The sequence below is a fragment of the Borostomias antarcticus genome (genome assembly GCF_949987555.1).
Source record: "Borostomias antarcticus genome assembly, chromosome: 1".
Lineage (NCBI taxonomy): Eukaryota > Metazoa > Chordata > Actinopteri > Stomiiformes > Stomiidae > Borostomias > Borostomias antarcticus.
This window is the reverse complement of record NC_140234.1, coordinates 41,577,458-41,604,050: the sequence shown is the minus strand read 5'-3', so window position 1 is coordinate 41,604,050 and position 26,593 is coordinate 41,577,458. Positions and strand designations below refer to the sequence as shown.

At 47.2% G+C, this 26,593-nt stretch overlaps 1 protein-coding gene across 1 annotated transcript in view; it reads right to left on the bottom strand.

Annotated features, from left to right (window-relative positions):
* Positions 1–23,534, bottom strand: part of rasa2 (RAS p21 protein activator 2) — a 75,128-nt gene extending 51,594 nt beyond the window's left edge. Inside the window, exons 1-5 of the mRNA XM_084449156.1 lie at positions 23,428–23,534; positions 15,664–15,781; positions 7,750–7,853; positions 7,567–7,661; positions 2,045–2,121 (exon numbers count right to left, since the gene is read on the bottom strand). Of these exons, the coding sequence (XP_084305282.1) occupies positions 2,045–2,121; positions 7,567–7,661; positions 7,750–7,853; positions 15,664–15,781; positions 23,428–23,485 (452 nt within the window). The 5' untranslated portion in view covers positions 23,486–23,534. The remainder of the gene's footprint in view (positions 1–2,044; positions 2,122–7,566; positions 7,662–7,749; positions 7,854–15,663; positions 15,782–23,427) is intronic.
* Positions 23,535–26,593: the final 3,059 nt, after the last annotated feature.

Below are 26,593 nucleotides of genomic sequence, written 5' to 3'. Positions count from 1 at the left end.
CACACTGTGATTAATGACATGAGCACGGGGCCCAAACTAAACATACGCCAGTATCTCAACCAACCCACACAGCCAGTGTGTGTGTTTGTGTGTGTGTGTGCATGTGTGCGCGTGCGACCGACGCAGCGAGTGTGACGCCAGCAGCTAACCACAGAGGTCGCAGGGCGAACTGCGCCAGCTTCCTGTCGAGTGACATCATTTCCTCCTCCTCACCTGCTCACCACGCATGAATGAAATGCAAGACGCATGCAAAACAACCTCCACTCACACACCTCTCTCTCTCTCTCCCTCACACTCACTGACTCACTCACTCACTCACTCACTCACACACTCACACACTCACACACTCACACACACACACACACACACACACAGGGGAAAACACTGAGAAATGTACAAACATCCACACTGTCAGTCGGGAGACTGCAGAGGAACACATTTCAAACAGAGAGAACACGGCACACACACAGACAAGGTAGCACACAACAACACACACAACCACAACAACACACACACAACAACAACACACACACATACAGGGGACAGAGGCTGTCATACTGTAAGTGAATGCAATCAAGGTCTGGGGAGAGACTGAACCATGGTGGGTCTCTGGTCCTGGGGAGAGACTGAACAATGGTAGGTCTCTGGTCCTGGGGAGAGATTGAACCATGGTAACGTCTCTGGAGAGGGGAGACTGAACCATGGTAGGTCTCTGGTCCTGGGGAGAGACTGAACCATGGTAGGTCTCTGGTCCTGGGGAGAGACTGAACCATGGTAACGTCTCTGGAGAGGGGAGACTGAACCATGGTCTGGGCCTCTCTGGGCTCTGGGTCCTGGGGGTCTGTGGTGGTGGCAGCGGTGAGGGTGGCTGACAGCGAACCAGAGACGGGGACAAGGCAGGCTGTTCATCTACGAACGTCTCCAGCCGTCCTCTACTAGAACACGCAGTGACTGATGGACAAGGGGGACTGATGGACCAGGGGGAATGATGGACGAGGGGGACTGATAAGACTGATGGACCAGGGGGACTGATGGACCAGGGGGACTGATAGACTGATGGACCAGGGGGACTGATAGACCAGGGGGACAGATGGACCAGGGGGACGGATGGACCAGAGGGACTGATGGACCAGAGGGACTGATGGACCAGAGGGACTGATGGACCAGGGGGACTGATGGACCAGGGGGACTGATGGACCAGGGGGACAGATGGACAGCCCTCCCGCTCAGCCCTTCCACCTGACCAACCTGACCAGCCCAGCAGTAAACTCACTGACTCTGGACCTGAGACCAGGGACTCTGGCTGAGAGACAGACAGGCCCTGGGAGGAGAGAGACAGACAGGGCCAGAGAGCAGAGAGACAGACAGGGCCTGGGAGGAGAGAGACAGACAGGCCCTGAGAGGAGAGAGACAGACAGACAGGCCCTGAGAGCAGAGAGACAGACAGGGCCTGGGAGGAGCAGAGACAGACAGGCCCTGAGAGGAGCAGAGAGACAGACAGGCCCTGAGAGGAGAGAGACAGACAGGCCCTGGGAGGAGAGAGACAGACAGGCCCCAAGAAGAGAGAGACAGACAGGGCCTGGGAGGAGAGAGACAGACAGGGCCTGGGAGGAGCAGAGAGACAGACAGGGCTTGAGAGGAGGAGCAGAGAGACAGACAGGGTCTGTGAGGAGGAGCAGAGAGACAGACGGGGCCTGGGAGGAGCAGAGAGACAGACAGGGTCTGGGAGGAGCAGAGAGACAGACAGGGCCTGGGAGGAGCAGAGAGACAGACAGGGCCTGGGAGGAGCAGAGAGACAGACAGGGTCTGGGAGGAGCAGAGAGACAGACGGGGCCTGGGAGGAGCAGAGAGACAGACAGGGTCTGGGAGGAGGAGCAGAGAGACAGACAGGGCCTGGGAGGAGCAGAGAGACAAACAGGGTCTGGGAGGAGCAGAGAGACAGACAGGGACTGGGAGGAGGAGCAGAGAGACAGACAGGGCCTGTGAGGAGCAGAGAGACAGACAGGGTCTGGGAGGAGCAGAGAGACAGACAGGCTCTACTCACCGGACCTGCAGCTGCTGGCACACGGAGCCGTTCTCTGTGATCAGCTCATTCAGACGCATGTCCAGGTGAACCTTGCCCTGCCAGGAGGAGGAGGAGAGGAGAGAGGAGAGAGGAGAGAGGGGAGAGGAGGAGAGGAGCAGAGAGGAGAGAAGAGAGGGGAGGGAGAGGAGAGAAGAGGAGGAGAGGAGAGGGGAGAGAGGAGAGGAGAGGAAGAGAGGGGAGAGGAGGAGAAGAGAGAGGGGAGAGGAGCGGAGAGGAGAGAAGAGAGGGGAGGGGAGAGGAAGAGAGGGGAGAGGAGGAGAGGAGAGAGAAGAGGGGAGAGGAAAAGAGAGAGGAGGGGAGAGGAAAAGAGAGAGGAGAGGAGAGGGTAGGGGAGGGGAGGGTCACACCAGGTAAGTGTGAGGCTCAAACAGGTCCTAATGGTAGCATGGAAGCTTCAGAGTAGTGGGGACAGCCTGCCATAACACCAAATATTGTCAAATTGTTCAATTTTTACATCAGTGGTGGATAAGAAGTGGGTACACTGTGTGTCTGTGGATAAAGACGTGCTCAACTACAACACTGCATATGTAGGCTATACATTATAAGCAACCCTTGCACTGTGGGAGATTTGTCAGAGAACATTTGACAGAAAACGTGCTGACGTCACCACCAAAATTGCTTAAAAAGCACACAAAAAAAGAGATGGGACGAATTCAAATGTTCAAAAGGAACCACTGAGGACCTAAAGTATGAGCCTCCACAAACCATGTCACATCTGGACCGTTCTGTCCTCTGACACAACTTTTTAAACGTACGACTCTGCTGGAGCCCTATGAAAACAAGATGTCTGTCAAATCCTACTGTAGCCTGTTTTACATTACAGCATTATCACGATGATCAGAAGGTTAGTGAATAGCTTGTAATCTGGCTATGACTGGCTGTAGCAAGTAACACAGCCTAACAAACTGTGGTTCACACGTGTAGCCTAATGATCTCTGAGCGCAGCCTGTGAAACGCTGCTGACATCCAGGAGCTAGTGAGGACAGGATGTGTGTAAAAGGCCTGTGACCCAGCAGCGCTGCGCCCCCTCAAACCCCCCAGGACAGCCTCAGTCTCTAGCCTCAACCCCCCAGGACAGCCTCAGAGTCTCCAGCCTCGAGTCTCCAGCCTCAGAGCCCCCAGCCTCAGAGCCCCCAGCCTCAGAGCCCCCAGCCTCAGAGCCCCCAGCCTCAGAGCCCCCAGCCTCAGAGCCCCCAGCCTCAGAGCCCCCAGCCTCAGAGCCCCCAGCCTCAGAGTCTCCAGCCTCAGAGTCTCTAGCCTCAAACTCCCATGTGAGCGTTCAGAGCCTCAGAGGCTGGGAGGGAGGTGAGCAGCAGCCTCTAGCCGTCAGGCCTGGGAACTCACAGCTTATCAGATGGGATGTGGTGAAGCTGCCTTCGGAAGTGTCAGTGCGCCTGAGAGAAAACAAACATACGCCCACACAGACACGCACACACATACGCACGCACGCACGCACACACACACGCGCGCATGCACACACACACGCACGACACACCCACACATACATGCACACACACGCGCACGACACACACACGCACATGCACACACACGCAGGACACACACACACACGTACACACTAATTCTCTCCATCTGTCTTTCTCTCTGTCCCTCTCTGTCTCTCTATCCCTCTCTCTTTCTCTCTATCCCTCTCTCTATCTCTCTCTTTCTCTCAATCCCTCTTTCTCTCTATCCCTCTCTCTCTATCCCTCTCTCTTTCTCTCTATCCCTCTCTCTTTCTCTCTATCCCTCTCTGTCTCTCTATCCCTCTCTGTCTCTCTATCCCTCTCTCTTTCTCTCTATCTCTCTCTCTTTCTCTCAATCCCTCTTTCTCTCAATCCCTCTCTCTCTATCCCTCTCTCTCTATCCCTCTCTCTCTATCCCTCTCTCTCTATCCCTCTCTCTTTCTCTCTATCCCTCTCTTTCTCTCTATCCCTCTCTTTCTCTCTATCCCTCTCTTTCTCTCTATCCCTCTCTGTCTCTCTATCCCTCCCTCTTTCTCTCTATCCCTCTCTGTCTCTCTCTATCGCTCCCTCTTTCTCTCTATCCCTCCATCTTTCTCTCTAGCTCTCTCTGTCTCTCTATCCCTCCCTTTTTCTCTCTATCCCTCTCCATCTCTCTCTCTTTTCCCTCTATCTCTCTCTTTCTATCCCCCTCTCTATCCCTCTCTCTTTCTCTCTATCCATCTCTCTCTCTATCCCTCTCTTTTTCCCTCTCTCTCTATCCTTCTCTCTTTCCTCAGATAACAGTTCTAGTGAATGAACCTGACTGAACCTGGGGCAGCGCTGTGTGAACCTGACTGAAACTGGGGCAGCGCTGTATGTAAAAACCTTTCCTGGCATCGCGAGGCCAAATCAGGACGTCACTGTGTCGCCCAGAGTGAGAGAGTGAGAGATCAGCGACTAGCCGCTCCGACGCTGTAAAGACGAGGCTGCGGCCTCCCGGCACCCTTCTGCCCCGTCAGGAGTCTGCGTCGGGGCTCCTGGAGCGCGAGCGCGACCGCGACCGCAAGATCCAGCAAGACCACCGCCCAGAACCAGCGCTTCAAAAACACCTGCCCACCTAGTACAAACCTGACGAGCCACATGGTTTGCTTTGCATAACCATCCCTTGGAAACTGTTTGGAAAAGGGCAGGCACTTTCAAAAATACTTGGCAGGTGATTGGATGAACCATCTGTCTATCACCCGCTACCTTCACCCACTCCTCGCTGTCGTCACACCTAAACCCGCCCAGCGGAGCGGTTTGAACGTCAACGCTGATTGGCGAGATTGTTTTCTGATCTGGCACAAACAGATCTCTAGAGTGTCCAGACTGATTTGCGAGGGAAACAGCATGTGAGCTCAGGAAATCAGGATGGTCTCATGGGGCTAACCTGGTATGCCAAGTGATTGCAATTGAGGCTAGTTTCAAGTGCTGGTCTCAATGATTTCCTCAATAAAAATGCATGTAGATTCATCTCACCAACTACAGTTCTCCATTTCTGTAGTATTACGCTAGGCATAGGCATAATACTATATATATATATATATATATATATTATCTAGTTAACACACACACACATACACACAGATATACACCAGCCCACTTCCGGCTTTAGGCCTGGACCATAGCAAACACACCATTATTTGCCATGTCTCTCCTATGTTGTTTTTTAGCTTCTCTTACTCTGAAAATGTAATTTAATGTAATTTATTGGTTTATAAATGTTCTTAGCTGGTAGACAAAGATACTCCAGGAGCTTGCTCGATCGCCTTGTTGAGAGGGGTCAGGGAAGAATTTTTACAGCTCACTTATCTGGCCCCTGGGTGATTACTGTTTTTTTTCTTCCCTCTGGAATAGGTAGGGGTGGGTCGTATGCCCACCTCCCTTGTTCTCTGTAAAGCGCATTGTGTTGCCTCTGGGTATGAAATGCGCTATAAAAATAAAGCTTTGATTGATTGATTGATTGATATATTCTGTAGTATTAGGGCCATATACAAGGCTAGGAACCATTTCTGTAGTTCACGGTTCACAATCAAACAACTGTCAATAACTGCACAAACGTCGCAGCACAAGCAGTCGTGGCTGACAGCCCAGTCCAATGTGAGCACACAGACCATGAGGTCTGAGACTGTAGGTCCCAAACTTTCCTTTGAGTCGTTCATGCAATGTCAGGGAGTTCACCGACATTAAACATTTTTTAAATGCAGTGTATCCCTGGCTTAAGCCTTGAGCCCAATGTTGTGATAATTACCCTGGCTGACTAATATCGCTGACTCATCGCCACCCATCTCCAACAAAACATTTCTCAACCTGTTAAATCTGTCACACCGTCTCTAACCCCTTCCTCCTCAGACAAACTCCTAACTTTCTGTTCTCACACCGGCGCTAAATTGGTTTCAACCCTGCTTCTCAGAGAGCGTTATCACAAGTCTGATGTAACTGGAGTTTGAGGGTGGGAACAGCTGTAACTGCAGAGACCTGCCTAGAATAGCCCAGAGAGAGGGCCACTTCCAGGCAGTACACTGCTGCAACGTTGAGGATAAAGTTGCACTGTAGCTAGATGCTAGTGACTGTAAAGTTGTCCTGTAGCTAGATGCTAGTGACTGTAAAGTTGTCCTGTAGCTAGATGCTAGTGACTGTATAGGTGTCCTGTAGCTAGATGCTAGTGACTGTAAAGTTATCATGTAGCTAGATGCTAGTGACTGTAAAGTTGTCCTGTAGCTAGATGCTAGTGACTGTAAAGTTATCCTGTAGCTAGATGCTAGTGACTGTAAAGTTGTCATGTAGCTAGATGCTAGTGACTGTAAAGTTGTACTGTAGCTAGTGACTGTAAAGCTGTACTGTAGCTAGATGCTAGTGACTGTAAAGTTGCACTGTAGCTAGATGCTAGTGACTGTCAAGTTGTCCTGTAGCTAGATGCTAGTGACTGTAAAGTTGCACTGTAGCTAGATGCTAGTGACTGTACAGTTGTACTGTAGCTAGATGCTAGTGACTGTAACGTTGTCCTGTAGCTAGATGTTAGTGACTGTAAAGTTGTACTGTAGCTAGATGCTAGTGACTGTAAAGTTGTCCTGTAGCTAGATGCTAAAGTTGTCCTGTAGCTAGATGCTAGTGGCTGTCCTGAGGGTCTGGGAGTTGTCCTGTAGCTAGATGCTAATGGCCTGGGGTCTGAACGTTGGACTGTAGATGCTAGATGTCTGGAGGGTCTGGGTTCTGGTGTCCTTACAGGCTGCCTCATCACACAGAATAAAGGCCCACCAATCTCACCCTGGGTTAAGGACACAGACACACACACACACACACACACAACTAAAAGACACTACAGCCATCCAGACGATAAAGAGACCATCCGTCTAAGCTAAGAATAAGTAAATGGACACATCCTGGAGTGGCTGTTCTGCCTTTCACACATTTATTCTCTCTTTTCTTCCTCTCTTTTCCTCTCTCCATCTCTCTCTTTGAGAGGCCGGTGTTCCTATCTTGATCATCAAAGCTGTGGTGAATCAGTAGCTCTGAGCCAATCGGCATGCAGACACAAATCACAAACAGGATGTGAAGAGGTGTGTGAGCAGAGGCAGAGCGGTACCACAAGGCTGGCCTGGTGACTAAGCGTAATCAATATTATTGGACCACACTGTGTCAGGAGTGAATCACTGCCCTGCTCACAGGAAGCAGTACTATAAGGTGAAGCTCTTACCAGACCGACCATGCCGCCTACAGACAGCATGTGTGTGTGTGTGTGTGTGTGTGTGTGTACAGCTTTCACCAGGACAGTGAAGCTCCTCTATGGCCTCTTATCCATCCAAATATAGGGCGAGCCACCCACCCTCATTTATACATCTAAAACTTTAGTCATCACTAAAACGTTACTGCAATCTGACTCAACAGGGACATGTTTCAAACACACAATGATGATGATGGTGGTGGTGGTGATGATGGTGGTGATGATGATGGTGGTGGTGGTGAGGGGGGGTCTCTGAGTGACTGACAGACACCCACCTGGACTTCTGTGTTAGGGTCCACAGGTTGCAGGCCAAACCAATGCTCTTTCCCACTGAATTTACAAAGGTCCTCCTTCCGAATGGACACCTTTCCTGAAAGCACATAGATCAATATACTCATCCAGTGTGTGTGTGTGTGTGTGTGTGTGTGTGTGTGTGTGTGTGTGTGTGTTTTACATACCAACAGGTAGGTCCCTTTGGAAAACGCTCTTAGCGTACACGTAGAAGGACAAACACTGAAAGGGTCTTGGGATCTCAAAGTAGAAGTCCTCTCCGTAAAACGGGCTGTAAGGCAACACAAGGGGGCGACAGTGAGCAGCACTTCCAAGCAGCCTCTCTCTGAGGGGAACGCCAATTCAGCACCAGTTCAACAGAAATTCATGGTAAATAGAATTCAACGCCACAACACTTTGATGATCATTTTTCAACACCTCAACACAATTTCAATCAATTCAGAGATATCTACGGTAAAAACACACACACACACACAGTCCATCAGCAATCATTACACAGTAGGAGCAGTGTGTCCTGGCCAGGTCTCCTGGGACCCAGCGTGGGGATCTGGCGCTGGGACAGAGGGCCGATCGCTCAGACCTAGAGGTAGAGGGTAGAGCGCCTGACACGACGGTCCCTGCCCTGCCCTGCCCTATCCTACCCTACCCTGCCCTACCTTACCTTACCCTGCCCTGCCCTACCCTGCCCTATCCTATCCTACCCTACCCTGCCCTACCTTACCCTGCCCTACCCTGCCCTGCCCTGCCCTATCCTATCCTATCCTATCCTATCCTATCCTATCCTATCCTACCCTACCCTACCCTGCCCTATCCTATCCTATCCTACCCTATCCTATCCTACCCTACCCTACCCTACCCTATCCTACCCTACCCTACCCTACCCTACCCTACCCTACCCTGCCCTATCCTACCCTACCCTACCCTGCCCTGCCCTGCCCTGCCCTATCCTGCCCTATCCTATCCTACCCTACCCTACCCTGCCCTATCCTACCCTATCCTGCCCTGCCCTGCCCTGCCCTGCCCTGCCCTGCCCTATCCTACCCTGCCCTGCCCTACCCTACCCTGTCCTGTCCTGCCCTATCCTACCCTGCCCTACCCTACCCTACCCTGCCCTGCCCTGCCCTGCCCTGCCCTGCCCTGCCCTGCCCTGCCCTGCCCTATCCTACCCTGCCCTATCCTGCCCTGCCCTACTCTACCCTGCCCTATCCTATCCTGCCCTGCCCTACCCTGCCCTGCCCTGCCCTGCCCTACCCTACCCTGCCCTGCCCTACCCTATCCTGCCCTGCCCTGCCCTGCCCTACCCTATCCTGCCCTGCCCTACCCTACCCTGCCCTATCCTGCCCTATCCTACCCTACCCTGCCCTATCCTACCCTGCCCTACCCTGCCTTATCCTACCCTGCCCTATCCTACCCTTCCCTATCCTGCCCTATCCTGCCATACCCTATCCTACCCTATCCTATCCTCCCCTATTCTACCCTACCCTGCCCTATCCTGCCCTATCCTACCCTGCCCTATCCTATTCTACCCTATCCTACCCTGCCCTATCCTATTCTACCCTATCCTATTCAACCCTATCCTACCCTATCCACCCTATTCAACCCTACCCTACCCTACCGGGCCTCACTCAGCCCAAGCCCGACTTAAGCCCCAAGCCAATATTACTACACACAGCCACAGTACATTAGCCTACCACAAAAAATGCACAACGCAATAACAGAGAACTACCTTCTCTTGGGAAATGAATCAGGTGAAACAGGAAGGATCAAGTTGAAAATGTAATGAGCTCATACAAATACGGTGTGCATGGAGGTAATAACAAAATAACTCAAATAAGAAATGTCTCTGTTCCTAGCCAACGACTAGCCTGCATGCTCACAAACTGAAACATTCATGTCAGACTCACCAGTTCACTGTTAGATGAGCAACAAAACTGCTTGCGTTGAATAGCCTTAACATTCCTCACAAATCTTCGCAAATGTTTAAATCCAAAGACAATCACAGGCAAAACTATTTACAGTTAATTCCACTCCGCTGTTCATTTGCATGCGCTGTGCAGAAAAAGGATGGCAGCCACATTAGGGTACAGTAACAGTTCTACCGAGCTAACTAACTAGCTATCTAACACAGCCAGCTCAGTGTGTACATTTGCTTTGGCCCATTTTCACATCTCACACGCAGGAACGCTACGCTACGCTACAGGAACGGTCTGTCACAGAGCCTGGGCCCGACCCGAACCCTAACTATGCATTAAAACATCGTCCCGAGCCCGGCCCTAATCTGTCCATGGCAGGGGTTGAAATTAACTTTTTAGCTCACCAGCCAAATGTCTCGTGGATGAAAAATTGTACCTGCCAAATAATTTTTTTACCAGCCAAAAAGTAACATTTATATAAAGCCTTTTTGTGTCGCGTAGACATACAGTACATTTAATCTGCATAATAACATGTTATGGTGGTGAATAAAAACAGTGGTCAGAGCAGATTCCTGGTGCCACAGCACAGGTGGTGTTGTAGTCCTATTCCCCACTGAAAATATTGATCTAGTGATTAGCCAACCCATAGTTAAATAACAAACTACTAAGCTATTCCATAGGAATGAGCCTATAACCATACCAGCTGGGCAATCTGACTTTGCTAGCTACCTAACCTAGCCCTAATGATATTGTCCTGCTCGATTGCTGTGCAACATATCAACTGACCAGTTGTTAAAACGTATTTCACAAGACCGGTTATTCTAGCCAGCAATGTCAAATATATGTGACGCTTGTTTTGGCTGTCTGGCACAATATGGTTAGCTGCATTAGCTAGTGTCGGTGTCGGAGCCTGGCCATAATCTGTCCATGGGGTCGGAGCCCGGCCCTAATCTGTCCATGGTGTCGGAGCCCGGCCCTAATCTGTCCATGGTGTCGGAGCGCAGCCCTAATCTGTCCATGGTGTCGGAGCCCGGCCCTAATTTGTCCATGGTGTCGGAGCCCGGCCCTAATCTGTCCATGGTGTCGGAGCCCGGCCCTAATTTGTCCATGGTGTCGGAGCCCGGCCCTAATCTGTCCATGGTGTCGGAGCCCGGCCCTAATTTGTCCATGGTGTCGGAGCCCGGCCCTAATCTGTCCATGGTGGCGGAGCCCGGTCCTAATCTGTCCATGGTGTTGGAGCGCGGCCCTAATCTGTCCATGGGGGCAGAGCACAGCGCGCAGACCGGCTTGCTGGAGCAAGTGGGGAAAGACAATTCTAAAGATCATATTACAGAGGCAACAGACCACGGATGTGAAAACAACAACAAGCCCTCGCTCTATGTAAGCACAATTAGCGATTCATAAAAATAGACTGATGAAAACAACCGTTTCGCGGCAGAAAATACAATTTTTAGAAGATGCATTCTCGGTGCCCCGTCCGCCGCCATTACATGGATATATTTGGCTCGTGCTGGATTTTAAATTTCTTCTACAGGCCTCCGAATTACACCAAAGTTATCTCGGTGAGTCAAACGTCTTATATGCTGTAAATAAGGTCCAGGTTGTCGAAAAAGAGCCTAACCCTTTAAGACTGTTTTTCCATGTTCGTAGATTCTGATCTTAGTTCCCACATGTGAAAACACTGGTGAATGCCAGAATCTTCTTGGAAACAGTGTAAGTGGAGTTTAAGAGGAAATGCTTCCTAAGGAATTCTTAACTTGACCTGTGCGTGTGTGGGAGATAACTAGTCAACTAGTGAAAACTTAAAAAGCTCACAAGACATTAAATGTTCCTTGTATAAAAGAAATTTGCTAACAATAGGCTGTCAGATTGTAAATGAATGATTCTTCAAATCAGACTTCTCTCTGTAAGGATGATGAAATATCTCGCCTGGCCTGGCTTCTCTCTGTGTGGTGAAATATCTCGTCTGGCCTGAAACTTCTCTCTGTATGGTTGGTGAAATATCTCGTCTGGCCAGGCTTCTCTCTGTATGGTTGGTGAAATATCTCGTCTGGCCAGGCTTCTCTCTGTATGGTTGGTGAAATATCTCATCTGGCCAGGCTTCTCTCGGTGTGGTTGGTGAAATATCTCGGCTGGCCAGGCTTCTCTCGGTATGGTTGGTGAAATATCTCATCTGGCCAGGCTTCTCTGTGTGGTTGGTGAAATATCTCGCCTGGCCTGGCTTCTCTCTGTGTGGTGAAATATCTCGTCTGGCCTGGCTTCTCTCTGTGTGGTGAAATATCTCGCCTGGCCTGGCTTCTATCTGTATGGTTGGTGAGATATCTCGTCTGGCCTGACACTTCCTCACAGAAGGTTTAGCAACACTTCTACAGTAGGCTGTGCTGCACACACCCACGTATCCACCAGTACACATAATCACATGGAATTACGCACTTGTAGCCTCCTCTCACTCTCACACGCACGCACGCACACACACACTATGGGGTGTGATTCGTGCCAGCGTAACAAACACTCAGTGCTTTCGTCGCCTGCATTGCGTGTATAAAGGTACTTTGGCGAGCTGATTAATAGGCGTGCATATACGCACGCGTTACGAGTCGCTCGCATTCTCAGAGGGTGACGTGTCAAAACTGCCGTGCCACTTTTGCGCACATGCATGTAACGTTTGCACGCTCGTGTTAAGTCAGCGGGCACTAGAAGCTGCGAGCGGGGCTCATTTGTCCATATTTAATAAAAATTAAGAATATTTATTTGCACTCAATCAAATTCCAGGACCCTCCTTGCATAACTTTTCCTAGATATGTGTCGTTTTATCTCCACTATCGCTACATTTTCAAATAGGTTGTGGCTGTTCGAACTGGTGCTGAGGGTGCTGCAGCGCCCTCTACTGACAAGAAACATGTGTATCTGAACATTTGTTTTAAATTGCGAAGAAAGAGTCATTCAGATATTAGGCTTTATTAAAAACAAGTTGCTTAAAATGTGCGAATTCCATTTATTGAGAATGCATTACCAATTGGCAAGGACGAGATTAGAACCAGCTATGATTTAAAGGCAACTGACCTTACACGTGTGGCCGCTAACACGTCTGCTGCGCTAGCAAGGCACTGGCACGTTTGACATGTCGCTATGCAATTTCTGCACACATTACAAGACGTACGTACGTACATCTATGATTTTACCAAACTGTCATGTGTAGTGTTGGTGTCGCATATGTGAGGCGCATCTAACCTGTAGTGTTGCCGTCACGCACATGATGCGCAATACGTGTAAACATGTGCACAGCGTCTGCGTTACAGGTACGTTACAGCTATGAGACGTCTGTCTCTCCATTGTTTGTCAATGGAAATTATACACGTGCGTTTAGACGTTTGATGTCATCGCGTCTTCTTAAGTAGGCGCAAGTCAAGCGTTTCAGTATGGTGTGCTGGCACTAATCACACCCGATACACACACACGCACACACACACGCACGCCTGTCCTCCCACCCACCCTCTACTGAAGGCACCTCGTCACTTCCCCAGTAATGTGGGTTAGAGTTAGGTGTTACCGGTAGAACCACTTGACTACAACTGTTTTTACATTGTTTTTACATCTACAGATTGGTACAACATGACTGCAGCAGCAACCTTGGGATTCTGCAGCAGTGAGAGAAAGAGAGAGGAGAGAGAGAGGAGAGAGACAGAGAGAGAGAGAGAAGAGAGAGGGAGACTGTCTTAGAGCCATTAGCAATAGCATGCAACAGTAGTAAAAGAGAGCTCTATACACAGAGAGAATAAGATACTTAGCTAGAGAGATAAAGCATGAAGGAAAAGATAAATGAGATGAGATGAACGTGTAAAGATGCATGATGTTGAGAGAGAGAGAGAGAGAGAGGTAGAAAGATAGAGAGACTGAGGCAGAGAGGGAGAGTGAGACAGGGAAAGCGTGGGAGGACACACTTCCTCAGACACTGTAAAAGGAGCCCTTTGAACCATTTGAAATAAAGAGAAAAAAATGTGGTTGTGAAATACCTTGAGAAGGCAAGCCTGTGTATAGTGAGATGGGTCAACGGGAGTTAGAAACATCGGCTTCCCCTACTGTGAGCAGCGTACTGGAATCAAAGACTATGGATGTTCATATGGCTGCCGTTCATGGATTTAGCCTACTCGTCAGTCAGTCAGTCAGCCAGCCAGTTGCGGATGTTACCACTGATGACATCTCACATTCTCAGCCCTGTCCACACTGACATCTCACATTCTCAGCCCTGTCCACACTGACATCTCACATTCTCAGCCCTGTCCACACTGACATCTCACATTCTCAGCCCTGTCCACACTGACATCTTACATTCTCAGCCCTGTCGACACCATCATCTTACATACTCAGCCCTGTCCACACCGTCATCTCACATACTCAGCCCTGTCCACACTGACATCTTACATTCTCAGCCCTGTCGACACCGTCATCTTACATACTCAGCCCTGTCCACACCGTCATCTCACATACTCAGCCCTGTCCACACCGTCATCTCACATACTCAGCCCTGTCCACACCATCAACTCACATTCTCAGCCCTGTCCACAGTGACATCTCACATTCTCAGCCCTGTCCACACTGACATCTTACATTCTCAGCCCTGTCGACACCGTCATCTTACATACTCAGCCCTGTCCACACCGTCATCTCACATACTCAGCCCTGTCCACACTGACATCTTACATTCTCAGCCCTGTCCACACCGTCATCTCACATACTCAGCCCTGTCCAAACTGACATCTCACATACTCAGCACTGTCCACACTGACATCTCACATTCTCAGCCCTGTCCACACTGACATCTCACATTCTCAGCCCTGTCCACACTGACATCTCACATTCTCAGCCCTGTCCACACTGACATCTCACATTCTCAGCCCTGTCCACACTGACATCTCACATTCTCAGCCCTGTCCACACTGACATCTCACATTCTCAGCCCTGTCCACACTGACATCTCACATACTCAGCCCTGTCCAAACTGACATCTCACATACTCAGCACTGTCCACACCGTCATCTCACATACTCAGCCCTGTCCACACTGACATCTTACATACTCAGCCCTGTCCACACTGACATCTCACATTCTCAGCCCTGTCCACACTGACATCTCACATTCTCAGCCCTGTCCACACTGACATCTTACATTCTCAGCCCTGTCCACACTGACATCTCACATTCTCAGCCCTGTCCACACTGACATCTCACATACTCAGCCCTGTCCAAACTGACATCTCACATACTCAGCACTGTCCACACCGTCATCTCACATACTCAGCCCTGTCCACACCATCAACTCACATTCTCAGCCCTGTCCACACTGACATCTCACATTCTCAGCCCTGTCCACACTGACATCTTACATTCTCAGCCCTGTCGACACCGTCATCTTACATACTCAGCCCTGTCCACACCGTCATCTCACATACTCAGCCCTGTCCACACCATCATCTCACATTCTCAGCCATGTCCACACCGTCATCTCACATTCTCAGCCCTGTCCACACTGTCTGACATCTCACATTCTCATCCCTGTCTTCCTCCTGCTCTTCCTGAGAATGTCTATGCAGGAAGCCATCTCCAGGTTCCAAGAATGACAGAGGGAACACTTTTTCAATGACAATGAACATGAGATCACAGGGATTTCAACATCACAGAGATGGTAGATTCCGTAATGGCTACGCATGACCTTTCACGTTAAATGATCAGTGAGAAAAGTGATTGCCCCGGCAGCAACAGGATGTTACACGTCATATGATATCACTTCAAGTCAGCAATCATGGGCAGTTGCGCAACACACCAAGAGCGATGCTTTAGCAGTGCTGTAGCTGTGCTGGCCTTACAGACCATCTACTGGCACCAGTCGACATGTGTGGTCTTTAGCGAGAAGATGATGCTTTAATATTAAATAATATTATTATATATAATAATAATAATATTATTATTATATAATAGCTTTGCTATGGTGAAAGTCAAAGTTACACTGAAACATTTAGACTGTAACAAAGTAACTCAAAATAACAAGATCACTGGCTGACACAAAATGTGATGGTGAGATATGTGTTTGGGCGTGTGTGCTAGATGTGTGTGTTTGTTTGTGTGTGTGTGTGTGTGTGTGTTAGGGTGTGTGTGTGTGTGTTAGACCTACCTCAGGCTTTTCTCACACACCTGGGTGCGGAACACCTCCTCCTGGTCCAGGCTGATGGTGCAGAAGGTGCAAAGGTCCCTCTGTCGGTTCGGACCCAGACCCAGGTTCTTAGCGTCGCCTGCCGGGGCCAGAACGGGAACAGTGACCCCATGCATCAAATCAAGCAGGTATGAGGCCAGAGAGGGAACAGTGACGCCATGCATCAAATCAAATGGTAAATGGTAAATGGACTGCACTTATATAGCGCTTTTCCACCTTAGCGGCACTCAAAGCGCTTTACAATGGCCTCTCATTCACACACACATGGCGGTAGCTGCCATGCAAGGTGCTAACCTGCTCATTGGGAGCAATTTTGGGTTAGGTGTTTTACTCAAGGACACTTCGACATGTGGACAGTCGGAGCTGGGATTCGGAACCACTGACCCTTCGATCACTGAACGACCCGCTCTACCAACTGAGCTACAGCTGCCCCTCAAGCAGGTATGAGGCAGAGATCCTGAGGTCAGGTGTGTGGTTTTCACCTGCCAGAATTGTCATTTGTGATCCCAATCGTTTGGCATGCTAGGCTGTATATAAAAGGCATCTTTATGCATTACAAATACTAATTTAAGGCTGAATGTTATTCAGACTTATTCAGAACATCAACCGAATCAATCAGACTCATTGAGGACAAACAATGGCGATGCGTAAACAATATACCGTACAGCCCAACAAGAAACACATAAAAGGTCATATAAAACTAAATGTAAAAAAAGTACATTTAAAACAAAATGCAGGAAAAATAAAATACAGGAATAAAAGTTACAGTGCAGTGTATGAATACGTAATTATTTGATTTAATGAAAAGCAGCGGCAAAAAGAAAAGTCTTCATTCTTGATTTAAAAGCACTGAGAGTTGCAGCAAACCTGCAGTTTTTTGGAAGTTTGTTCCAGATATGTGGAGCATGAAAACTGAACACTGCTTCTCCATGTTTTTTTTTAACTCTGGGGACAGAAAGTAAGAAGTGAATTGGTGTGTTTAGCTTTAAAACGAATAATACCAACATTTGCAATATCAGACAGATAGTGACCCAAAGTCAGGAAAGAATTGTGGGCCTCTGTACTATTTATTGAAAATGGTCCATTCCCGGTTAGTGGGCAGACATACTGTATAGAAAGCTACCAGGGTTGTGATGCTAGCCTAGGATGTGCTGAAGTGAAGCTAACAGTGCTTAATAGCATTATCATCAGGGGAGCAAAGCTCAAGAATGTTGTGTAGAACATGCTGTCTAGGGCTGGGTTAAAAAAATCGATTAATCAATTCTGATTCAAATGAGTCAGAATCGATTCATGAATCCCAAAATCGATCTTTTATTTAATGAATGAATGAATAAATTAAGGAATGAATAGTTCATTAATTAATTCAATGATTCATTCATTTTTGGAAATCAGTATTGATGTGTTGCATAACTTGGCAGTAATGTAATTAAGGTTACAGCAAAAAAAAAAGTTTTTAGTAACACTAACCGAATCGATATTGAATTGAATCGAATTGAATCATGATAATCGATTCTGAACCTTGTGAATTGGAATCGAATCGATTCTTGAAATTCTAATCAATACCCAGCCCTAATGCAGTCGCTACTGTCCTACATAGTGTACCACTTTGAGGGGGAAATAAATGAAACAATAATAATATATTTTTTAAAGGCCATATCTATTTAAAGTCCAGAACATAATGTGTCCGTTTTGTGGAGCATCAGTGATTACACACATCCTCATGAGGCTTGTGTGCCGGCAGGCCTGGCAGGTGCCGGAGCAGCGCGCTGCGGATGTGGCTGGAAACCACACAATAACTGCCTCCCAGCATGCACCTGGCTGACAGAGGAGCGCTGATTCACACAAACTCATCGGAAACCCCATACCTGTGCATACACACACACACACACACACACACACGCACACACGCACACACGCACACACACGCACACACACACACACACACGCACACACACACCACCTTCAATGGGGTGAGGCTTACAACCAATAGGTTAGCCTACAGAGGTTACAGAAGTCACACTCCTTCCGCTCAAGTTTCCAGGTCACAAAACAAACTACAATCATGTCAGCAACTAGTAAGCTAGCCACATTCATCTGGGTTTTGCAGTTCAATTTTGTAAACCTTGCACCGGTAACAATGACAGAACGTTTGTGTCTCAGTGGGAGCTTAAAGGGAATCACATTGAAAGATAACAGTAAAACCTGGTGAGATTGTACAAGTTTTTATTTTGGAAGGAATACCTGATGTTGTGAAAAGTGTTTTGAGACCGAAATAAATGGCTTGAATTTGATACTACTGTAGGTAGGATCCTATACTGTGGGGGAGGGGGTGCTAAAGTTTTTTTTTACAGTGTGTAAGATTTGAAACATTTAAGTCTATCTTGCAAATATAAATTGAGAGGGATCAGTAAATGAGCTCCAGTGGAAAACCCAAGTATTTTAGACCACTGTTATTTGGAAGTAAGGGATTACCCTAACCCACAAACCATTAGTGTGAAGCTAGTCTGACTCACAGGATGATAATAAGTAACAGCACCCGAGGGGGTCTTTATGGTGACACACACAGTACACACAGGTGAGAGGCGACACAGCACACAACACACACACACATGCAACTTCGGGGATCGCCGGTGAAATTTGTCTTTTGCAATTTCCCATCGAAGCTGCAGGGGCAGCCAGGAGCAGTGGGCAGCCTCTTTCAGTGGCGCCCCGGGACCAAGTCCAAGTGCTCAGTCCAGGTCCTGGTCAGGGACCGGACTAAAGAGCATCTGTTCTTCTGCATGTTTTTCCTGACTGCGTAGTGATACCGCTACGCTCTGCTACCTTGGGGGGGACTGGTTACCCCGTCACTTCGAGGCCCCTGCGGTCGATGGACACGGTCACGGCTCTTCTGCCCCGCTGTGGTGGAACGAACTGCCCACTGACCTCAGGACTGCAGAGTCACTGCCCATCTTTCACCACAGGCTCAAAACTCACCTCTTCAAGAAGTACTACAACAATCCCCCCTCTTAAGCACCTATTGTATTTTAGATTGTTATTCATGCACTTTGCCCTCAGCACTAGATGCTCTTAGTCACTTGGTTTAGAAAGAAGATGCACTTGTGAGTTCTGGCAAGTAGTAGCCTAGTTGGCTTTTCCTACGTTAAATGCAATTATTGTTAGTCGCTTTGGATAAAAGTGTCTGCTAAATAACTGTAATGTAATGTTTTTCATGTTGGGTTCTTGGGAGGAAACCCTTGCAAACACAGGGAGAACATGCAAACTCTTCACAGAAAGACCAGGAGCTATTGTTATTGGTTATGTTGCTAGCAGGGCTCTAAGACCAGGAACAGGGCTCTAAGACCAGGAGCAGGGCTCTAAGATAACATTTTTCACTAAATGAAAAAATTTAGGAGCACAGAAAGAAATTTAGGAGGGCAACGAAAAATTTGAAATAACACATTAGGCCTACTGCCAACAACAATAAACAATAACTAGAAAGTACATTTCCTGGAGAAAATGTGAGGTGGGCTAGCTGCTGCAGCTGTATCTAACAGCTACTGCTAGAACTACTACGGACCGGGCAATCTCCATGCACCCACCATCGAAGACCGTGTGTCTCTAGCCCACTCAGGGGCTGAATTGTGGGGCCCGTGGCGTGGATAGTGGCGTGCTGGTTAGGCTCCGCCCCCTTGGGTCACAGCCAGTCGGGGACAGTACAGTGACCTCCGGGCAATTTCCATGCATCCACCATTGAAGACTTTGTGTCTCTAGCCCACTCAGGGGCTGAAAAGTGGGTTCTGTGGCGTGAATAGTGGCGTAGTGGCGTGGTGGCGAGGCTCCGCCCCTTTTGGTCATAGCCAGTCAGGGACTGTGTACTCCTCGCCGGGCTACCCACCGGCCCCCACCAGTGAAGATCATGTGTCTCTATTCCACTTTGGCTGAGTTCTGTGCTACCACATTAGTTATAATAGGGCCCCTGTACCTTTAAGAGACGCTGCACATGCACACAAATTCAAAAAAAGCAACAGCTGCCAACACTCTAATCCCAACTGACACTCTGATCCTAGACATGGTCCGCTTCAGACAGCTCTATCGCGAAAACTATAAATGTTACAGCTTATATATTGATACCATAGGAATCCTGAGAACTTGCAGAACATTTCTATGTATAATATGTCTGTATAGCTTAGACACTGTAGGCATGGTGACAAGTTAGAAAAAGGGTAAAAATGCAAAATTAGCAGCTCAAAAGTTAGTGCGGGACCATATGTTTCAATGGGGAGCGCAGTTGCCGAACAAATCGTCATACCTCAAAAACGGTAAGTAACACAGCTTAGATACTTACATTGTACAAATCAGCACAGCTGTGTGAACATTTTGATGTATAATATGTGCATGAGCTGTTAAAACTGTAGGCATTGCGACAAGTTAGAAAAGGGGTAAAAATGCCAAATTAGCAGCTCAAAAGTTAGAGTCCGGTACCATACGTTTCAATGGGGAGCACAGTTGCCGAACAAATCGTCATACCGTGAAAACTATAAGTCACACAGCTTAGATACTTACATTGTACGAATCAGCACAGTTGTGTGAATGTTTTGAATATGTGTGTGAGCTTTCAAAACTGTAGGAGTGCCAGCAGTTTACAAAATGTGTGAATATTTTCAAAGCAACAGCTGCCACCACTCTATAAACATACTGATACTGAACATTCCACCAGCAGTTTCAATGGCACAAAAATTACTATTAAAAAGTTAAATTACTAAAAAACTATAAAAACTATAAAAAAAATCTGAATACATCCGGGAAACAGCTAAAGACGATGAACATTTTAAAGTTTGAATGAAGTTTCTAGCACAAAGTATGAAGAAGTAGTTAAGGGCCAAAAAACAGAGGAGAATAAGAATAAGAATAAGAAAGAAAGAAAGAAAGAAAGAAAGAAAGAAAGAAAGAAAGAAAGAAAGAAAGAAAGAAAGAAAGAAAGAAAGAAAGAAAGAAAGAAAGAAAGAAAGAAAGAAAGAAAGAAAGAAAGAAAGAAAGTGGGAATATCACAAGTTGGGCTAGCTTTTACAAGCTAGCCCACCTAATAACCTGCTCACCATAGGAGCTCTCATCCTCTCCTACTATACTGTTCCCACACACTTCATCATATGCATTGGTCCTAATGAAGACTATACTATTCCCACACACTTCATCATATGCATTGGTCCTAATGAAGACTATAGCCTACTATTCCCACACACTTCATCATGTGCATCGGTCCTAATGAAGACTATACTATTCCCACACACTGCATCATGTGCATTGGTCCTAATGAAGACTATGGCCCAATCCCAATACCCCCTTAGCCCTAGCCCTTGGCCCTACCCCTATATTTTGCACGTTCACGCGTAGGGTAGTGTGTCCCATTCCTTTTAGCTTCTAGGGCTAGAGAGCATATCGAGGGCTAGTGGACGTTCAAACAGCCCTCCAAAACGAGGGTTTTCAGACTTGAAACCGAGGGGTAGATGAAAATTCACACAATACTTTGCGAACTTAGGCAAGGATATGAAACATAGCTGCCGGTGCGACTTGTTGCTGTCAAAAGTTGTGAGACCTGTAGTTTTGTATACGGGTGTGCGAAACTTTGACTCTAGTTTGATCCAATTTGCATGGATTTATTTTAGGCAAAAAATGCGAGTGAACTAGTTGAAAACAGTACTCGCACAGTGTGCTCCTAAATTATTTTTCTGATTTTTTCTTTTCCACTGCTGAAACACCCAACCTGACCCCCCCACGGGCATTGTTAAAGTGTCTGTCTATCTGTCTGTCCGTCTGTCCGTCTGCCTGCCCGTCTGCCTACCTGTCCGTCTGCCTCTGCCTGTCTGCCTCTGCCTGCCTGCCTGTCCGTCCGTCCGTCCGTCCGTCCGTCCGTCCGTCCGCCTCTGTTTGTCTGTCTGCCTGTCTGTCTGCCTGTCTATCTAACCTGTGCGCTGCTAATGAATACTGCGCGGGAATGTCGCCACAGACACCCCCCCTCATCCATCCTCCTCCAGCCAGGGCATGCTCACTAGCCTGCCCCCCCCCCTCCTCCCTCCTCCTCCTCCTCCGGCCAGGGCATGCTCACTAGAGGGGGCAGTGGCCACCTGCCCCCCGGGGAACACACAAGCCCCAGGAGGGGAAAGTCCACACACCTCCCAGATGCACCTCCACCGATGCTTAAAAGAAATAAAGACAGAATATCAAGAGGAAGAACAAAAGTTTCGAAAGATGGCAAACTGAGTGCATGCCACGGTGGTTCCTCTATTCTCTTCTGCTTCCTGAGGGCTCGTTGATTCATGGTAGTGAAACTGCCAATGTTCTGGCCGGCACTGTAGGCTTGTCCATGTTATGCATAATTAAATACCTAAATATACTGTAGCCAGTTAGAAAGTTAGGACTGGTGATGTCTATTTAAGTTGTGTATGCTTGCATAACAATAATTGCAATGGTAAGCAGCCCAACATGAACAATCAGGCATAAGAGGAGAGAAGTTCACCCACACTCCAGGATTATACATGACTTCCTGAAATCAAAACTGTGCCGATTCTATTCTACTTTGAATGGCAGACTCACTGTCTCATTGCAAGTTGATCAAGTCAACACTGGACAAGGGGCAGTGTCTCTCTCACACAGTACTGCGCAGACACACTAAACCAGTGCCAGTAGCCAAGCCACTTCATCATTAAGACTCACAATCAGTGGTGCTGCCTTCATTAGCAAAAGCACAAAAGCCATGTGTTTTATCAGGACTTCAGCCTAACATTTCTTGATCAACTGGACTGAACTACAAATATAACCTACTGACTTTATTTGCTTGAAGTTGATTTTCATAATGTGGGGACCTCAGTTATGAAAGCTTGATTAAACTATAAGAACTAGCTAGCTAGCACCGCTGGCTGGGAGTCCAGCGGAGGCTGTGCTATGGGTTATTGCTGTGCGGATCATGGCAGGTCCATTTGTTTTGGCGATGGTCCTACACCGGCCAAATAAAGGCAAACTCAACACCAAGGGTAGCCTGACTGTGGCACTAAATTACGTAACATGGACATAGTGTGTGGCAACGGGATATATTTTTCAGAAATACGCATAAGTGCCCAGAGCCCATTACTTCCAAGGAAGTACGGTAGCCTATAAAGTAATATTCACTGATAACATGATCCATGATTTAGCTGGGGCTGAGCCACAGCTAATTGCCCCTACCCCATGCACTTTATTTACCTTCGTCTGTGTATTTTTTGAGACAGGTGCCTGTCACCCTACATATCTCTGCATGTTCCCTCGGGCGGCCGCCCGCTAAAAACACAACAAGCGGCGACTCGGCACTTCGCGGGACTGCCCGGGTACCCTAACCGAAGATACCATAACAAGATATTGGGCTAACTAGCTAACTAACCGAGTTGGCAACTTATTTACAGGAGCCTATATATTTGTTGTTGGAGTTGAAAGTGTTTCACGAGAATAGTGCGTATTTACAGTCCCTGAAAATCCACATTAAGTAAGTTTTGAAAGGAACTAACAGTTAAGCGTAGCTGACGCCCATTCACAACAATTCTTTAACAGCTAGTCTAGTGTAGCTAGCCACTAGCTAGGCTAGCTAGCTAGCTGTATGAGCTGGCTTAACTACCCGCACCGCGCCCCTCTGTTCTTGTCGTTCGTTCACTTTTTGTTGGGTAGCTTATAGGCTCGTTAAAGAAACCCCATGCGGTTAAATGGTTCGCCACTTACATATCTTTCCCCGTAGGCTTTGTAAAATCCGAATAGTCATGTCCTCTTCTTCCGCCATGGTCCGAGCTCACTGTGAGTGTATGTGGCTACAGTGTTGTACATTCAACGCTTATCATATCCGTTTATGAACGCTGGCTCCCAGAGACAACCTACAGCAGCGTCACTACGAGCGCTATTGGCCGCAAATGCGCACACGCACGCACACGCACGCACACACACACACACACACACCACAAGGGACATTTACAGCCTATGTAACTATTAGCCTATATAGAAATACATTTGAATATACAATGCAATTGATATGCAATTTCTAATTTTGTGTTATTTTTTTGTCAGGGTGACTAGTTCTGGGGATGAATGACAGCCTATACCAAGACAGTTTTCATGGAATGGGGATTATGATGATTAATGCACCCTCAATCACAGGAGACTGCAGTATTCCTGGAAGGAAGTATACTGTAATAATGAAGAATTGTATAATGTAACCGATTGATAAACTGTCTTTGTGAGTTCCAGGTAGTGAGTGGTTGCGAGTGGCTGGTTAAACTCACTCCCGAAAGGACCGCTAACAATCCTTCCAAACGGGACGTCCCTATTGGTGCAACCATAGGCGATTTTACCCTCTGAGAGTAGGGGGGGCAACATTTTGACGTGAGAAAAAAAAAAAACTTCTGCCGTCTCGTCCCATCTATTTACAAAGAATACCAGTTGTGAACAGTATGCTAATAAGAAATCCGTATGACAATTCAATATGTACAATTAACGCATCAAACTTCATCTAGACACCACCATGTCAATATGACTTTATGACCGAGCACTAGGCCATACCCAACATCACAACATCAAACTGCAACTGCCTGCTGGTGCTAGCTTCCTCGCCGATGGTGATATTGCTAGTGCTAGTGCTGGTGCTAGTGCTAGTGCTAGTGCTAGCTCCGATAGCCTCTGGAGCACTTCTGCATTCGATTGCACCTGCTGCACTGTCATTTCGAGTGGTAGCTTCTTCATTAGCATTGCCAGATTTTATTTTATGAAGAAGTGGTAAATTGTTTTTATAGCTCTTTTTGCCATTATGAGCAGGTTGGCTAGTTGTAGCTTGTTGAGCACTGAGCAGTACAGTCAGATCAAATTTTTTTCCACGGAGGAGTTGTGCCATTAGTGGATTATGAATATATATATATTTTTAAAGGTAGCCTAGTTTAAGTTATAAATACACTTTTAAAATTAATGATGATCTAACACAAACTGGTACAAACCACAATTATGTATTTAATAATTGTGTTAATTAGTGAAAAAAAAAAAATGAAAAAAAAAGTATTTATTTATTTATTTTTAAGAATCTGAGCAGAGTTGGGCTGTCCAATCAGGGGGGGCACTTGCCCCCCCTGCCCCCCCTATAATATCGCCAATGGGTGCAACTGTTAGTGCGTCCGCCTCACAAGCAGGAGAGTGTGGGTTCTAATCCCCACCCCATTAACGTGGGTTACAGAGGGGTGGATGGCATTAAACAGTAGGAGGGCATATGTAGTTGAATCAGACCCGTTTCCAGAATGAAATGCCAGGGATTCAATGTGTGCACACACAAATTGTTTGGGTGCTTTTAAGCCCCAGTTCTCACCGACACCTACCTCTGTGTGTTTTTGACATAAGTCTATATCTGTCTGTCTGTCTGTCTGTCTGTCTGTCTGTCTGTCTGTCTGTCTGTCTACCTTACCATTACCATATCTTTGGAATGTCTCCTCACTGCTCTGAATTCATCAAAACTGTCAAAATAAGTTGATTGCTGTTATATGGAGAATATGCAAAAACATTTTTGTAAAACCTTTTTAAATAAAAATAACACTAAACGTATCAAGTCCATCATAAGTGATTCAAAGTACTGTACATGCAAAAGGGCATCCCTGTTGTGCAAACAAATAAACAAGTTTTCCCCAAAAGAAAATTGCAGCTTATGAAACTAGCATCTTCAGCCTTATTTGACGAGTCACTTAACCAGCCAACTCTCCTCTCCAGATAGGTGGGGTGACCTGAGAACCTAAACCCTGGGTGGATAATTGTCTTGGTAAAGTTAAAACACGTTAAAAACGATTGTAACTAAAATGTTTTTATCAAGGCAACTAAGTCCTGGCGTCTGGTGGGTCCTAGAACCGGGTAAGTCAGGACAATTTTGGGAGGGATGCGCTTTCAAAGCATGCCCTGATGGGAGGTTTCACAGCACCAGAAGGGCGCTGAGCAGTGGCATTTTATATGTAAAAAACATACAGAAACAACCAAGCTTTTAGGGACACACTAAATAAACTACAGAGCCATTATATGACAACAATGGCCAAGCACCACGAAGAGGAATGACAGAACGATAAAATACACCCCCTTAGGGCAACTCAATAGCCTACTCCCTCACTAATCAGTGTTTAGGCTACTACTAGCCTACTAGGCCTTAGCCCACCGCTCCAGGAAGCACAGTTAACGCTCTCTAGTGCTGATTAAATCTAGGCAAAGCAAAACGCACAGCCATAACAACTGGTAATTAATCACAAAAGGCCTACCTTATATCGTAACCCAAACTCGTTTAATCCACTTCATTTTGTAATCAATTTTCAACAAATAGTCTACTCAAGATCTCCGTTTTCAATGTTCATTGATGCTGCCAGTAGCTATATAGCTAAAGTGGGTAACGTGATTGACAAATAGGTGATGTGAATGACGGGACAGTCATGCCAAGTTGTTGCATCATTTTACCTGGCCTACAATGTTAAGTGATTAACGAGCTAGTAAGACCGGTGTCAACGGACCGTAACGTGGACTGTATTTTCATGAGGACTGTAGGGGGCAACGGAGCACTACCAAAACGCTAAACACGGATGAAAATGAAGCGATATGGCAGAATACAAGACGCATTTAAGTCAAAAACAGTCTGAAAGTCAATTTTCGTGCCTTCTTTCACTGAAAGAAAGCGCACAAATCAAGTTTTATTTGGATTTGTATGGGTAAGCCAAGGAGCAATCGCCACTACTTCTGAATCTTCTGACATCCACTAATAATTCATCCCATGTATGCAAGTTTTTGCACTAGTATGTCGTTAACATTACCAAAAATGGCCGCACGGAATGAATGATCTGCCCTACTCTGCCTGGGATTGGCTAATATGGTGCCTTCCTTGGTT